The sequence below is a fragment of the Bubalus bubalis genome, chromosome 22 (assembly GCF_019923935.1).
Source record: "Bubalus bubalis isolate 160015118507 breed Murrah chromosome 22, NDDB_SH_1, whole genome shotgun sequence".
Taxonomy (NCBI): domain Eukaryota; kingdom Metazoa; phylum Chordata; class Mammalia; order Artiodactyla; family Bovidae; genus Bubalus; species Bubalus bubalis.
In genome coordinates this window covers 24,639,765-24,655,717 of record NC_059178.1, presented here as the reverse complement: position 1 = coordinate 24,655,717, position 15,953 = coordinate 24,639,765, and the positions used below count along the sequence as shown (strand labels likewise).

Here is a 15,953-nt window from a genome sequence, read left to right as displayed (position 1 = left end):
GCAGCTATAGTCTGTTTCAAAAACCACATAAACCACAGCACTCACGTCAGTGCTTGGCAGTGCAGTTGCTCTTTAATACCTGTTGTATTTTCCCCAGTACAGGAAAGCAGACAGGCAAAGCAATTTTCTGCTACTATAAAAGCAAAGAAAAGAAGTGTGTGTGTTGGGGGGGGGGGGGGCGGGGTGGTGTGCAGAGGATGAGATGGTTAAAGAGCATCGCTAACTCAATGGACAAGAATTTGAGCAAACTCTTGAAGGCAGTGGAGGACAGAGAAACCTGGCTGCCTACAGTCTACAGGGTCACACATGACAGTAACAACGGAGAAGCAGAAGACTGTTGCTCCGGGTAAACTGAATTGGAGCCTAGATCAGAAAAAAAAAAAAGCCGTTAATGGGAATAGTGATGAAACCTGATAAAATCGTGGGCTTTAAGCAATAGTATGATACCACTGTTAATTTCTTAGTTTTGGCAAAGATGCCATCGTTATTTAACATTAGTGGAAGATGGGCACACTCTGCACTGTCTTTGCAACTTTTCTGAAAATCTAAGATTATTTCAAAATTAAAAGTCTATTAAAAAAAAAAAAAAAAAAAAAAGACTGTTGCTGCTCCCTGTCGCTCCGAGCGGGAAAACTCAACAGCCCATTTCCTCTTTTGGGATGTTTTCTCCCTGAAGGACAGCAGAGGAAACGCCAGCGCCCCCTAGTGACAGATGCAGGTGTGTGCACGGCTGTCGGCTCGCCCCGCGGGCCGCCAGGCTCCACTAACCCTCTGCATCTCCCTGCCCCCGCGCCCCCCACCCCGGTTCAGCCATCTAGAGTTTGTGCCGTCACTGTCTCATCTTAGATCCTAACCCGTCCTCGCTCTGGGTCCCCACCTTTGGGCTAAGAGTCACTTGCTGCTGCTGCCAAGTAGCTTCAGTCGTGTCCGACTCTACGCGACCCCATAGACGGCAGCCCAACAGGCTCCCCCGTCCCTGGGATTCTCCAGGCAAGAATAGTGGAGTGGGTTGCCATTTCCTTCTCCAATGCATGAAAGTGAAAGTGAAAGCGAAGTTGCTCAGTTATGTCCGACTCTTAGCGACCCCCTGGACTGCAGCCTACCAGGCTCCTCCATCCATGGGATTTTCCAGGCAAGAGTACTGGAGTGGGGTGCCATTGCCTTCTCCGAAGTCACTTAGGAGCCTCTTAAATTGATGGCTTCCCAGGACGTGCCCTAGAAGGCTAATACAACGGGTTGGACATGAGACCCCCAATACTGAGTACTTTTCCCTCGTACCCCGAGTGATTCTCACTTGGAGGCTGTTTGGTAAACGAACCATCTTCGTTTCTGTCCTGCTGTAGGATTAAGGCAGTAAAGTATCTATCAGTGACTTTACCTCTAAGTGAACTTGGGAACAGACTACTGGTTAAGAAACGGAATGTTCCTGAGGTCCCCGACGGTGGCAGCTGATTCCTACTGCGGGTACATATCCTGCAGCTTTACCTTCCTCGTCAGCAGGATGACTGGAGTGAGCGCGGCTCCAAACCCCAGAAACGTTCCAGCCACGGGAGCCAGACTAGGCACGTAACCCGGAGCCTGGACGACTCTGGAAAGGAGTCGGCCCGGCCCAGCCCTCCCCTGCGGGGATCACCCTCCTCCGCGGATACGGGCAGCATAGTCTCCCTCAGGGTGGGATTTTCCTTCTACGAGATGCCTGGGCCAGGCGGCCCTGAGGCCAGAGAGCTGAGCAAAACAGGCCCGACTTCCTGTCCTCTTCAAGGGGCGCACCTCGGCACCAGTGAGAGTAGGGGGCGAGGTTGGGGACCCCGTCGCTGCGGGTTGCGGGCTGCCTTCCGAGCCGGACGCGGCCGGGCTCTCCTTGTTCCTGGGGCCCGAGGGACTCCGCGGGGAAACATAACCGTGAACGTTTCTGAAGAAGGAGAACGTCTTCGGCCGACCTCCGCCTTTAGAACTCGTTCTAGGTCGAAGATAGGCTGAGGACCCTCGGGACTAAACACCGTTTGTTTCCGTAGGGAGGGGAGTGACTCGTCATAACACAACACCGGGCCAAGAGATCAAGTCTCTTGCCCAGAGTCGTCCTCTCGGGGTACACAGACGGCTGTGCGACCACCGGGCGAAGACCCCAGCCTCCTCACTCACCCTGAGGAGAGCCCCCTGCGCATGCGCAGAACCACTCGGCGGCTCGGGCGGGGCGCTCGGGGGTGGGGCGAAGGCCAGTCACGTGGGCCGCGAAGCCCTCTCCGCGATTTCCCTACAAGGACTTGGGTCGCCGAGCCCCGCCCCCGGCCGGGCCCTGGAATGTGAGGAGGGGCAAACTCACAAGATAGACTCAACCATTTGCAAATAGGAAGGGGGGGATGGAACAGTTTACACTGTAAGAAGAGGTGTGAAAAAGACGGAAACTCAGTCATCAGACCTGGAGAATCATTACCTTTCTACTATGTTCTAAGCTGCCCTCTCGACACGTCCTTCCCGTGCACTCGGTCAAAATTGCGCCCTCTGAGCACACCAGCAACCCCCCCGCCCCGTCGCCCTGCCAGGCTCACTCTGTTAGCCGAGAATGGTGACTCCCTTCCTTCCGGTCCGCTAAGCGAAGGCCGGAAGTGTCGGTTTGTAGCGTCTCTGGGAGTGGAAGGGAGTTGGTAGGGGGAGCTGAGGCAGCGAGGAGGTTCCTGAAACTCTCGGATTCTCGCGGCTGAGTTAGGGTGAGTAACGCTCGCGATCGGCCGCGGGAGGCCCGTCCGAGGTGCATCTCCACGGGGCGGCTGGGGTTGGCGGGGTGGTCAGCAGCGCTGCCGGGGGCGCACCTGGGCAGGTGTGCGTGCGAGTTCCTGGGTTTCGAGCCCACGGACCGCTCCGGCGCCGAAGGCCGCGGCCGGAAGCGGCCCGGACGCCAGCTTCACTCCTTTGCCCAAACTTGGAGCTCGGGAAGTGTGGTTTTGCCTGCTGGCGCCGCGAGCTTGGGCGGCAGCCGGCCTGCGAAACCCGAGCCCCGCGGAGCTGACGCTGGGACTAAGTTTAATTTCTAACGTAAACTTGCCCGATTCCAGGGACTTTGCGCAAAAATTCTAGCTTGGTGCGGTCCCCGGACGCCCGCCCGCTGCGGCTGTTATTGCAGCTGTGTGGCTACAGCTTTACAGTTTAGTGGGAATAACCACCTCAGATTAGCAACTTCAGCTTAGTATCCACTTTTGTAATTGGAGTGTTTTGATTTTTAAGTGATAGTTGGACAAACAGGAGTTTGGGGTTTAGTTTGAGGCTTCAGGAAAACTCCCAAAAAACTGTTACTCTGGGGCGGAGCCTCCGAGTTAAGTCCGTTTCTCAAAGTGTTTACTTTCAAAGTAGCTGAATTGATTTATCAAAGAGTGTATGATTTCTTTACAGAACTTTGAAACAGAAATAAGCGTTCAGTTGAGATTTTAACTTAAGTGCAGAAAGTTGTATGTCTAAAGGTGGAGAAAAGGAGTGATTCTTAAAATTACTACTATTTGTTTCATTGTTCTGGAAGGCTTTTGATGAAAACCTAGCCAGAAAAACTTTAAAAAGTGAGGCTTTACTGGCTAGTGAACCTGGACAACGAATTGCCTTTGTCAAGTGCTGAGGACATTTTGGGTGTGGCAGTCTTAGAGGACTAATCCTACCTTCAACCGGAAGTTTGCTTAGGAATTGAAAACTTGGTTAAGTTGGAACGGAAACACCCCTGAAAATGTACTTTTCAAAAACTGTGGTTAGCGCCAAAAAAGTACATAAACTTAGCTTGTAAAAAAAAAAAAAAAGTACATTGATTAAATGAGACAGTAGATTTGGTCTGGATTTGCAAAGTAGATGTTATGTACCATCTCATTAGGAAGTGTTTCCTAAAATGGGAGTTTTTCATTAAAGAACATATATTTCCAAAAAAAAAAAAAAAAAAAAAGAACATATATTTCCAGAATACTATCAATTGTAGTGTTCTGTATAAAGTCTTCATATTAGTTTACATTTATTGCCACTATAAATGCTGGACTCTAGAATTCTAACTAGAGTATTCTGGGCTTCCCAGGTGGCTCTAGTGGTAAAGAACCCGCCCGCCAATGCAGAAGACGTAATAGACGCGGGTTCGATCCCTGGGTCGGGAAGATCCCCTGGAGGAGGGCGGGGCAGCCCATTCCAGTGAATGGAATTCTCGAGGGCAAGAATACTGAAGTGATATGCCATTTCCGTGTGTGTGTGTGCGCGCGCGCGCGCGCGCACTCTCCAGGCTCTTCAGAATGGAAATCTAGAGGCAAGAATACTGAAGTGTTTTGCCATTTCCGTGTGCGTGTGCGCACGCATGCGTGCGTACTCTCCAGGCGCCTCAGAATGGAATTCTCGAGGCAAGAATACTGCAGTGATTTGCCATTTCCTCCTCCAGGGGATCTTCCCGACCCAGGGACTGATCCCGCATCTTCTCTGTCTACTGCATTGCAGGCAAATTTTTTAGTGCTGAACCACTGGGGAAGCCATTATTGATATGGGTTAATCCCATTTTATAAATGAAACCAGAGTATTTAGAAATTGTGAAAAATCTTCTTGTTGCCCTTGGTGTGTGGGGAAAGCCTCTTTGTGGATCTTTATTTTTCATTTCGCCCATCACTTAATCCAGTCTTTCTTCCTGACATGGTTTGTATCCATCCTTTTGTCATAACCCTGAATGATTCTCTTCCTGTTTGATCCAGCTAGAATGATAAATCCAGAAATTCATTACCACCAGCACTCCCCTTCCCTGATGAAGACAAGGTTATGTTCCTTCGAGTCTGTAAACTGATTCTCCTTAACAACCCTTGAACTGTTTTCATTCACTTTTTCTCATGCATCTGAAATCCTTGTGAATTTCATAGACGTTGACTCCGTAAGTCCCAGGGTTTTCAAGTTCCATACAACACAGAGCCCTTCACACCAAAGATCTTTCATTAAATGCTTCAAAAGTAAATTCTAGACTGAGCTTATGATGAGTGAAGACATAGCTTGGAAACCGTGGGTGCCTGCATAGCAATCTTCCCCCTTGTACATAAATAATACTTACATTGATGTATAAAATATTTTCAGTTTTCTTTTTCCCTAGCCTACAAGAGTTGTGCATTTGCTGAAGGCTTGTTATATGAAGAGAGTTACAGGCTGACTTGTTTGGGGAAAATAAAAGTGGACAGCATACCTGAATCATAGCAAGGAGGACAGTGACAGTATCTAAAGTGATGGGCTCCTTGGGATCATAGTGCTGTTTCTCATTTGGCTCCCTCTCCACTCCAGTTAAGTGGCTCAGGTGATAATCTGCCAGCAATACCAGAGATCCAGATTTCATCCCTGGGTTGGGAAACTACCCTGGAGAAGGGAAAGGCTACCCACTCCAATGTGCTTGCCTGGAGAATTCCATGGACAGAGGAGCCTTGAGGGCTACAGTCCATGGGGTCTCAAAGAGTGGGACACAACTGAGCGATTCACACACACTACTACCAGAGTTGATGCTAGTGACTGAAGTACCCATACTTTCAGTTTGGTAAGGGGAAAAAAAAAATAGCCTTTCCTTATTTTGAAATAACTTGACAGCAAAGCTGAATTCCCTGTCTCTGAAAGGATGCAGATTTCTGGTGGGAGAATAACACAGATCAGAATCCAACTCCTTGAAAAAGTAAAGGTCCATGTAGTAACTTGCCCAGTGTTATACTACCAAATTTTGATAGCATTAACTACCCTAATTTGTCAGAATTAAGACTGACATTTAAATTTATTAATTCTAAGGATGTCTTGTAGCTTTTAGGGTTTTTCAAGTTCTTTCCCCTACCCACCTACCCACAAAAAGCTTTCAGAAACAAAGAACTTTTCTGAAGTCATAGTATTTGATAATCATGTACCACCTTTGAGTTATTTTTCATTTTTGTTACACATTGTTTTAACTTGAGAGTCATACTTTTGGAATGAAAACTCTGTAACTCATTTTATAAGTTGAACCAATCATCTTATTTCTTCACAGTTGCCTCCCCAACTATATTTTAAGTTCTTCAAAGAGAGCACACGTACCTTAACATTTCTTAATTCTTAAATAATAATCGGCATTTGTGATGTTTGATGCACATGAACGTAATTCTGCTGATCATATTAATGGTTGATGATTAAGGATCAAATGAGCTAAAGAAAAACTCTGAGGGCATTGTCAGTGCTGACCCCAAAAATACCTTTATAACTTTAAAAAATCTTACAATGTATCTTACAATACATGAATACATGATTAAAATGACTGATTTTAATTAAATGCATGATTAAAAGAAAGACTAGGAAATGTATCAAAATTCTAGAATGAGAGTGTGTGTGTTACTTTATAATCTAACCTAAGTATTTTTAAAAGATACCTAGAGAAACGATACTAAATTGAGTATTATGAGGTCTTGTAGGTTTAAAAAATCAGTTGTTATCAACCATTTGACCTGTCTTTTTCATCTGTTTCTTTGTTCTTAAAACAACTGATATTTGTGCATAGTTAGGGTAATACAATGTTGTTAAACAAAACAGACTATTTTTAAACACATGCTTTGTTTTGCAAAGACAGGGGCATACCTAAAATACTAAAGAGATGTGGACTGGTAAATATGTGCCACTCAACCACTAACCCAAATCCTGGAGTCCATTTAGGAGAGGAAGAAATAATATATGCTATAACTACTTGTTTTTAAACTACTACTTAGATTAGAGGGGGGAATTACAGCTCTCTGTAGTTTAGATAATAAAGGGATTTACTGCATCTAGAGGTGTTATAAAACGAAAATATCATGAAAGAGTAATTAAAGGAAATTTGGAAACCAGGGAGGAGCATATATCCTAACTTCTATGTCAAGTAGGGTATAGCTTACCAGCAGCACATTCCAGTGCATGGCAGGAGTGCTATATTTGATGAATTGGAATTTGTGACTCTCCTTTGTGGAATTTCCTTCTAAAAATCTGAGAATAGAGTTAAGCTTTAAAAAAAAAAAATCAGGCACAGTCAGAGCTTTTCTAATTATTTCCGTAATTGAATGTAGTCTGGCTGGTGTGGTGTAATCAAGGAAAGAATGTAAGAAATAAGTTTTAAAACTCATATGAAGCATTGTGTCCTAAGTTCACTTTGCAGTACTGACATCTAGGTAGTTCATTCTTTGCGATCCACAGGCTTATTTTTAGAGCAAGGGCATAGTGTTTTGCTACATCATAGCTCTAAATGTTGTTTTCAGAACGTAAGCTTTAAAACTGTTGTCCTGGTCAGAGTGTGAAATCAGTAGTGCCTATTTTAGACCTGCTTGAGAGAATATAACTGATTACAGTGTCTTAGTCTTACGGGTTAGAGGTTTTGCTGACTGCCCTCGCTACCTCAGCTCTGAAGGATGGTATGGTAAAATTTTATTGTCTGATGACTGTGGGATTTTTAACTTCAAGCAAATTGCTTATAGTCTTAAAAGATTTAGTGTTGAAAGGGAATTATTAGACGTTATTTTTATTTTCAACTTAAGTTTTAAGGGGAGAAATTTAGATTATTAGAGAGCAAAGGTAGTTTCCATATTTCTTAAAATGCTTTCCAAAACTTCTTAAAAACTAAATTGCTTTAAAAATTTTGTGCTCTGATTTTTGTTTAGAGGACTTAATCACTTCAGTTGATTTGGCTTAGAAGATGAGTTAATGTTCGTCAGTACTGAATAACACTTAGGTATAGAACTGGCAGTTTTTCTCCAGCGTCCTGACGTCTTTTGTTTCTTGTTTTCTATATTGTTATTAAGCTAAGTGATTGAGTTGTTATCAGTCCTTAATCAGCTTTCCAGTAGTACTGCGGACAGGAAATCTTGTTGATAATGCTCTGAGCTTTGAATTAATGTTGGTGGTAAGTTGGAACTTGAAATTAGTGACAGACTGTTTACTACTAAGGGTGAGTGAATTCAAAAGACGAGTCTGGTTTTTCTCTTTTTAGATTGATCTCTGAGTAATGGTATCAATTAGTTGACAGATTTTTGCCAAGTGATACTGTCCTGTGAAATAGTTTTTAAACCCATCTCTCAGCGGCTCAAATATCTCTGGAAGGTTGGTTCAATTCAGTTTTTGCTATTTCTTGTATTTCTCCTCTTTGTTAGGATTCAACTGCCACCATGTCGAGCAAAAGAGCAAAGACCAAGACCACCAAGAAGCGCCCCCAGCGCGCGACCTCCAATGTGTTCGCCATGTTTGACCAGTCCCAGATTCAGGAGTTCAAGGAGGCCTTTAACATGATCGACCAGAACAGGGATGGGTTCATCGACAAGGAAGACTTGCATGACATGCTTGCTTCCCTGGGTAATTATCAGTTTTAATATTAATAAATCAGACAATTTCTAGAACAACCTTTTCTATTTATTTCTGAAGTCGTAAAAGTTTTGTGAAGCCAATCTAATGATGTTACAGTTCACTAAGATTCAAAATCTGGAGCATTGTTTCCCAAAGTAAGGTCCTTGGACCACCTGCAGATTTCTGGCCAAGTCTCAGAATCCGGCTGGAGACCAGCTGCGTTTGTGTGTTTGTGCATGAATGCGTGTGCTGCACTCTGATCATGATTATGAAAGCAGAGTTATTCCTTCTGACTTCCCAGTGGAATAGCACATAGTCTTCAGACTCTTAATATAGATCCTTTTCATTGAGAAGACTTTTTTCCAAATAGTTTTACTGTCTTGAACACAAATAGCAAAACTGTATAAATGATTGTCTGTCATGTCAAAATGTTTACCATGATGCATTTTGTGATGTGATTAAAATTATGACCCTCTGTTTTTATTTAGGAAAAAATCCAACTGATGAGTATCTGGATGCCATGATGAACGAGGCTCCAGGTCCCATAAATTTTACCATGTTTCTCACAATGTTTGGTGAAAAGTTAAATGGCACAGATCCAGAAGATGTCATCAGAAATGCTTTTGCTTGCTTTGATGAAGAAGCAACTGGTAAGTCTGAGGTAACCTTTAATTACCAACTGATTATTGTTTGGTTATAGCAGCTAAAATATATAATAACTTGAAACATGACGACATGTAACACCCTCAGGTTTATACCAGACCTGTTTTGGGGGACAGGTTTCACCTGTGGCATGTTAGGCACTCACTTCACTGCCTCTGCCCTTAAATATTTAATTTACAATTTAATAGGTGAATTTGGAACTTCTTTAGGAAACTTCTGTTACTCCTTTACTAGAATAATTCCACAGGGTTTAGGCACTCATTAAGTGTGTCAAATGAATATCTTTTATAGGAGCAATTTTGGAAAAAAGTGTAGATTACTGTAGGTGGTGGTGTTAGTATGGTCCTTTGTTGGTTTATCAGGTACCTCTCTGCTCTGAGATTGTTTAGATCTGGTATCTGGAATCAGGTGCTCTGGTTTCATAATCCTCTTCTGAAATCAGCTGTCTGATTTCAGGCAACTTCTCTAAGGCTCTTATTAGTAAGATGGACCATAATATTTCCTGCCTCATGTGGTTGTTGTGAAGATTAAATGAGGGAATGAGATAGTAGCTTACTGCCTGCATAGAGTGGACTCTCAAAGAAACCTGAAAGGCTAGCTACATGAATGCCTGCTTTTTTGGCAGAAATGTATATAAGAGAAAAAAAATAAGGGGGTAATTCACATGGCAAGATTTTTAAGAAGGAAGGCACACCCTTTGGTTACACAGTATTTGGACTGGTTTAAACAGCCTACTTGTAGTGTGTGGGGATGGAAGCACAGTCTCTCCACTCTGACTTTGAAGGCGTCCCACGATAGGGCCTCATCTGGCCTATTCAAGTAGACCACCCTCTTGACTCTTGCATCATCTTCACAACCTTGTTCCAGTCTCCGTGCATTGTTGCCTGGACTTACCTCCGCCATTTCTGCCTCTGCCTTCCTCCTCAGATCACCTCCTTCCCCTTGAAATCAAAAACTCTGAACAGTTATTTCTGGAACCGTTAGAGGAAGGGCAGGCAGAAGAGACTTTTTTTCTTGCCAAAAACTTTTGTGTATTAATTTTTTTTTTAAAACAGTGAACATGTGTTATTTTTTTAGTGGAAGGGAATAAAACCATTAAAGTGTCTTATCTGTTCTTCAGAGTCATTTCAGTGGTCACATTCTTAATAGAGCCTTAGCTGCGTTTTTATAGTTTTCTCCTGGCCTCTGGGAAAACTTGAGAAGCTCTCACTTCTTTCCACCGTAGTTTATGTATTTCTCTGCTGGCACATACCCTGCCTGAGCTTATGCTTTAGCTGTGTGCTTGTTTCCAGTCATCAGTCTCTCCCGGCTCTCTGGATAAGGGCTGTGCATCTACAACAGCATCATGCTCCCCTCTTTGTAACCCTCCCAGCTCCTATCACAGTCCCTGCACATAGTTGATTAGCTTACATGATGGTTGAATGACTTGCCTAAAGAGGAGGATTTATTTCTACAATCTAAAAGTCTAAGATTGGGAGAACATTTTTTTTTTTTTTTAATCTAGGGCTGAGTTAGTCAAAAAACCCATAAATTTAGAGTTTCTTTTGTGAACTGAGCTTACACTTTAAACTTATTTTATAGGAAATATATCAATGCTTTAGCTTAATTTCACACACACAAAGAAGTTGTTGTAAAATAGAAACTTTATGAATTTCAAAAATCTCTGTGCTTGAATTGTCATTTAATACCTTTGGGTTACTGCAGGAGTGGGTCTCGATCATGATTGCTCATGGAAATTACTGTTTAAACTAGTCCAATGGAAATTACTTAGGGAGCTATTTTAAATATCAGTGTCAGGGCTGGCCTCTGGGGTTGTTTTGAGCTCCCTGGGTGATTCTGATGTGCAGTCAGGTTTCATGAGACCCCTACTTGCACAGGTCCAAAGTAGGAATGTTTCTCTCTGCTCACTGTTAACGCTCCATTGCCTATCCCAGTGTCTGTGACATAGTTAATCCTCAACTATCTACTCAGTGGTTTTGCACTGAGCCTAACCATATTTGTTACTGAATCTAAAATTAGACTTGTTTTTAAAAATTTGTTTAATCTCATTTTGTGTATTTTAAAAAGGTAAAGTGAAGTGCCTGAAGTATAACATACCTTGTTAAAACTGGACCTCACAACTTCAGTATTCTTTCCACTGAAGCATTTTACCGATATTTATGATGATTTTAGGGCTTCCCAGGTGGTTGAATGGTAAAGAATGCACCTGCCAAGCAGGAGTCGTGGGTTTGATCTCTCAGTCTGGAAGATTCCCTGGAGAAGGAAATGGCAATCCACTCCAGTATTCCTGCCTGGGAAATCCCATGGACAGAGGGAGGGCTACAGTCCATGGGGTCACAAAGGGTTGGACATGACTTAGTGCCTAAATAAGAACAAGATGATTTTAGTGTATTTGCTTGTAGAAGAAGTGTGATCATAGATGGTATGTTGAGGAAGCATCATACTTCATGCTTTCTGGTTACGCATAGGATTAGTTGTTGTTACCAGGAGATCGGGAGGTTGTCATTGGGTGAGGTCAGTAGAGCAGAGAAGGTTAATGTCACTAAGCAACAGAGCATTTTCTAGGCAGCTGTGCTGAGGCTGGCTTAGTCATGTCAAGACTATATTTCATACATTTGCATGCTTATAGTCCTTAACGTAAACCCTGTGCTTGGTCAAGTGTAGATGCTCCTTGTAATTATTCCTCAGAGGAGTGTCTCTTCTGATCTCCATTTCTTGATTCTTCAGGCACCATTCAGGAGGATTACCTGAGAGAACTGCTGACCACAATGGGAGACCGGTTTACAGATGAGGAAGTGGACGAGCTGTACAGAGAAGCACCTATTGACAAAAAGGGGAATTTCAATTACATCGAGTTCACACGCATCCTTAAGCATGGCGCGAAAGATAAAGACGACTAAAAAGAACTTCAAACTCCAGCCAAACGTTCCTTGTTGCCACTCTGGGTATTTCTGAGACTTTCTCTTAGAGCCTGTTGCATGCCCTTAGCTTTACAGCTTCTGCCTTTCTTGTTGTATTTATTCTCAGCCATTTGGGGCACATGCATCTCTATAATCAGACTGGATGTGGGACTTCTTGTCATTTTAAGAGTAGAAAATAGGGTAATTTAACTTACCAGCTGCCGTCTACCCTCCCCGCCCCCAGTAACTGCAGTCTACAGAGTCAATATATTTTTTCAGAGAAGGTTATTCACTCAATTTTTTCTGAACCATAATTAAACTTTATGATAAAAACTTACTTGTTTAAAACTTTTTTATTTACCAAAATTGACTTTTATTGGTCTTGGTGCATCATCTAAAGAAGAGTAGTAAGGCAAATCCTAGAAAATGATATGGTTGCTATACTTCCCGCTTATTCCTTCCAGGTCTCCTAACAGTTCTATTTCCTCTATTCAGTCTTCCCCCCTTTTCAAAAAAAAAAGCCAATTTTTAACTGCCTTTATGGAATTTTCTGCACTTTGCATTTTAAAAAACTTCCTATAGAATTTGCATATATATATTATATATGATAGCTTTGGTAGCTTTAAATCCTAAAGTTCAATATTGGACCTGCCAGCATCCCTCCAAATCCGTTCTAAGCTTTTTGTACATTCCTTCATGTCATTTAAAACTAGACCAGGCCACTGAGTGCAATTTTAATTTGTCCTAATTTTTAAAACTGTTTTAGCCCCCAAAGGTTCTATGGAATGCTTTTATCCAAAAGGCTGATTTTTCTGTATTATATTTCAAAGTGTTGGAAATAGAGTATTTTTTTTTTTCCTGTATGTAGTTTCTTTTTAACACACGGTCCCTATTGAAACACGGTGTTTATTTATGCAGAGATTCACATGAGTTCACGGACAAATCTTTGACATTCCTGACCTGCCCACAGTCAGAACAGCTGAAGCTACATGCCTGGGAAAGTGAGATCATTATTTCAATCCTAAAAATAACTTCTGCTGTTTGCAGGAATGCAGGACTGTTTTCAGAGTTAATCAGGAAATGGTAGACAGTTTCATTTACTTTGGGCTTCAAAAATCTGACTCTTGAGGATTCGTGAGTTTAAGAAAGATCTTGAAAGACTGGGGGAAAGTTAGGTGGGAAGAGTGGATGGACAATTAGCCTATGAAGATGAATATTGGACTGTTAACTCATAATTTTACATTTTATACTACTAATAACAAGACTATCCTTGGACAAAACTGTTATCTCAGGGAACATGCAATTACTGAATGCCTTCAGGGCGTTAGACCTTCACACCTAACAGAATAGGTGAGCTGGGTTCTTTAACCTCATGAGGCCAGCTTTATAGAACAGGAGTGGAAGAACCAGTGATGAGACTGCTCTCATGCCTTTTAAGATTAGGCTCTTAGCACCTGCCTTAACTCTTGCCTTTAGTGTGTTCCTGAATTTCATTCAGTGGATTAAATAAGCAAAGTACTTTTATCAGGCTGTAGCTATGATACTGAAATTTTGTTTGTTGAACTAAATTTACATTTCAACTGAAAAAAAAAAATCGCTTCTACTTTATTAACAAGTTTCCAGTGAAGAACAAATAACATTGTTCCCATACTGGGGGGGGGGGGGGGGGGGGGGGGGCGGAAGTAGCCTCATCTACTGAAATGATCTCTTGCAGTGTCTCCATTTCCATTTCGGATAACTGCTCAAAGAACCAGCCACCGTTAGAAACAGTGGATGGTCTCCCCTGAATGAAATGTCTCCTCATTTAGTAACAGCATTCTCTACGTGGAAAGTAGGCTTTGCATAATTAAGATGATTACCAGTAAAACGCTAAAGCGTGTACTGCAACAGTGAGTGCGTTTGATAGAAAAACCAGCCTCCATGATGAAAAGCCATACTTGAAGCAAACCACTGCAAAACTCCTGATAAAACCAGCCTAATGGGGGCAGCCTCCTTACCCACTTTTTATGACGACAGTGCCATTCCAATTCCAGGGCCCTGATTTTACTTGATCGAAGAGCCTCTGTACCTGGATGAGAGCAGCAGTTTATGAGTGCTGCTGGAAGAAACAGGAATAGGTCTGGCTGTACGAGACAAGTGAAAGCAAATTATGAAAAGGAAAGGCAACCATTTTTTACAAGGTATGAAGAGAGAAAGAACCACAAGAGATAGACTACAGGGTGTGCTGGCAAGTTGTAAGGAGGATCAGATAGATGTCGAAAAGGGCTTGGACAGTAGATAAAGCCACAAACACAGTGTGATGGAAACCAGGTGAATAGTTGGAAGAGTGAGGACGTTAGTCAATAGTGTTAAACCACAGAAAAATAGAATACTAGGTTTTCAATTGGGCTGTTAGGTAGAGTTTTGAGTGCAGAATTAAATGTAGCAGGAGACAGGGGCAGTGTCTAGGTTTGCGGTTCAGTCCAGCTGCGTTTTAACCTTGTTCGTGCTCCATCATGGCTTTATAACTTTAAGAGAGTTATTTGACCCCCTCAACCTCTGTTCATTTGTAAAATGGAAGTAATGCTCTTGGTTCATAATCGGAACATAATCTATGAATATATAAAGCAGCATTTTTGTGATTAGGAGCAGTACAGGTTTTAGAGTCAGACTTAGCTGAGTCAATTCTGCCAGTCTGTTATTTGATGAGCTTCGTGTCCTTGGGCAGGTCACCGTAAGTGTCAGTTTCCTCACCTGTTTAACAGGGACAATACCCTCTATGTTTGTAGTAAACATAGAAACACACTAAAGCTAAATGGTCTAGCATCCAGTAGGTATTCTGTTTACCAGCAGGGGCTGTTTGGCAGTGGGAGAGGCTTATAGGGAAGGCAGGACCACAGGGCATTTGTTTAGAGAAAAAGCAAATGAAACCAAAGGAGTGATGTCTAACAGATAGAAAACCTAGATCACATGTTGTAGGATTATTCTTAGAAAAATAAAAATGGATAGTGCTCCCTCTGAAAACAGTAAAGGGTAGGTAACAGGAGTTAATCATATTTGGAGATTGGAAGACTGAGGTTAGTAGAAAGGTCTACAGGGATTTGATAGTATATTATCTCAAACTAGAATTTTATTAAAGAGTTGTTCTTAGTATTTAATGAGAATATACTTTAAAATGTGTGGTATAGAGTAGGTCCTTAAACAATTTACTTTAGATTTCCAAGTAGGTCCAGTATGTCAGAACTGTTTGTATCTTTCTAGGTCCTCTTTAAGTGTACAAGTTCTTGATTTCCCTGCAACCATGGTTTTTATCTTTGCTGTCCTGAAAAGCATTGCTGGAGCTCATCTTCAACAGCCAGTTTTCCCAAGTCCCTGTATCTTTTTATTCTAGGTTTCTGTGTGGCTGCTTAAATAGCAGGCATCATAACTTCTCTTCCATATTTATCTACATACATTTTATTTTGTAGTAAGTAGACAACTTGTTTTTTAGTTTAATGTAAAATTGTCATATTTTGGCATACCCACCATTTTTAAGTATATTACCTTTTTTTGAATCATTCTTTTTAATGACCACAAGAAACAATTATCTTTGATAAGAGTATGCCATAATTAACCGTTTCCCAAGGACTGGATACTTATTCTACTTTTAACAGTGCTAGCCAGAAATTTCTGTGATGATGGAAATGCTCTCTGTGCTGTCCAATAAAGACACTAGGTCACATGTGACTATTGAGCACTTAAAATGTGTCTCAAATAACTGAATTTTAAATTTACGTTTAAATAGCCACATGTGGTTAGTGACCACTGTGTTGGAACACAGTTCTAGTAACAAATATGGAGATCAAAGACCATGCAGTCAGGGTATCAGCTATGATCTTATTTAAAGTGGCCAGGGTGAGGACTTATTGGATGGTTAATAGTGCACACTAGAAGAGCTCTGTGACAAAGACCTCTGAAGCCAAAATGTTATGATGAGTGGGGAAAAATTTAATTATTGGGCCAAAGAGGGAAAGGGTAAATATTTTAGAACCAGATATGATTTCTCAGCAATTGGTTTCAGACTCTAGAGAAAATGCATTCAATTAAGGACCTGGGGGCAGTGCTACTCCA

At 42.1% G+C, this 15,953-nt stretch overlaps 1 protein-coding gene across 2 annotated transcripts; it reads left to right on the top strand.

The window, feature by feature from the left end:
* The first annotated feature begins 2,550 nt into the window (after positions 1–2,550).
* LOC102400830 (myosin regulatory light polypeptide 9) lies at positions 2,551–12,201 on the top strand. 2 transcript variants are annotated; one of them, XM_006071852.3, is made up of 4 exons: positions 2,551–2,708; positions 8,112–8,310; positions 8,790–8,951; positions 11,692–12,201. In XM_006071852.3, the coding sequence occupies exons 2-4, from the start codon at positions 8,127–8,129 to the stop codon at positions 11,862–11,864; spliced, it is 519 nt and encodes a 172-aa protein (XP_006071914.1). In that variant the 5' UTR covers positions 2,551–2,708; positions 8,112–8,126; the 3' UTR covers positions 11,865–12,201. The 2 variants fall into 2 exon arrangements, with proteins under 2 accessions (XP_006071914.1, XP_006071913.1); XM_006071851.3 differs by lacking the exon at positions 2,551–2,708 and adding an exon at positions 7,231–7,376.
* Positions 12,202–15,953: the final 3,752 nt, after the last annotated feature.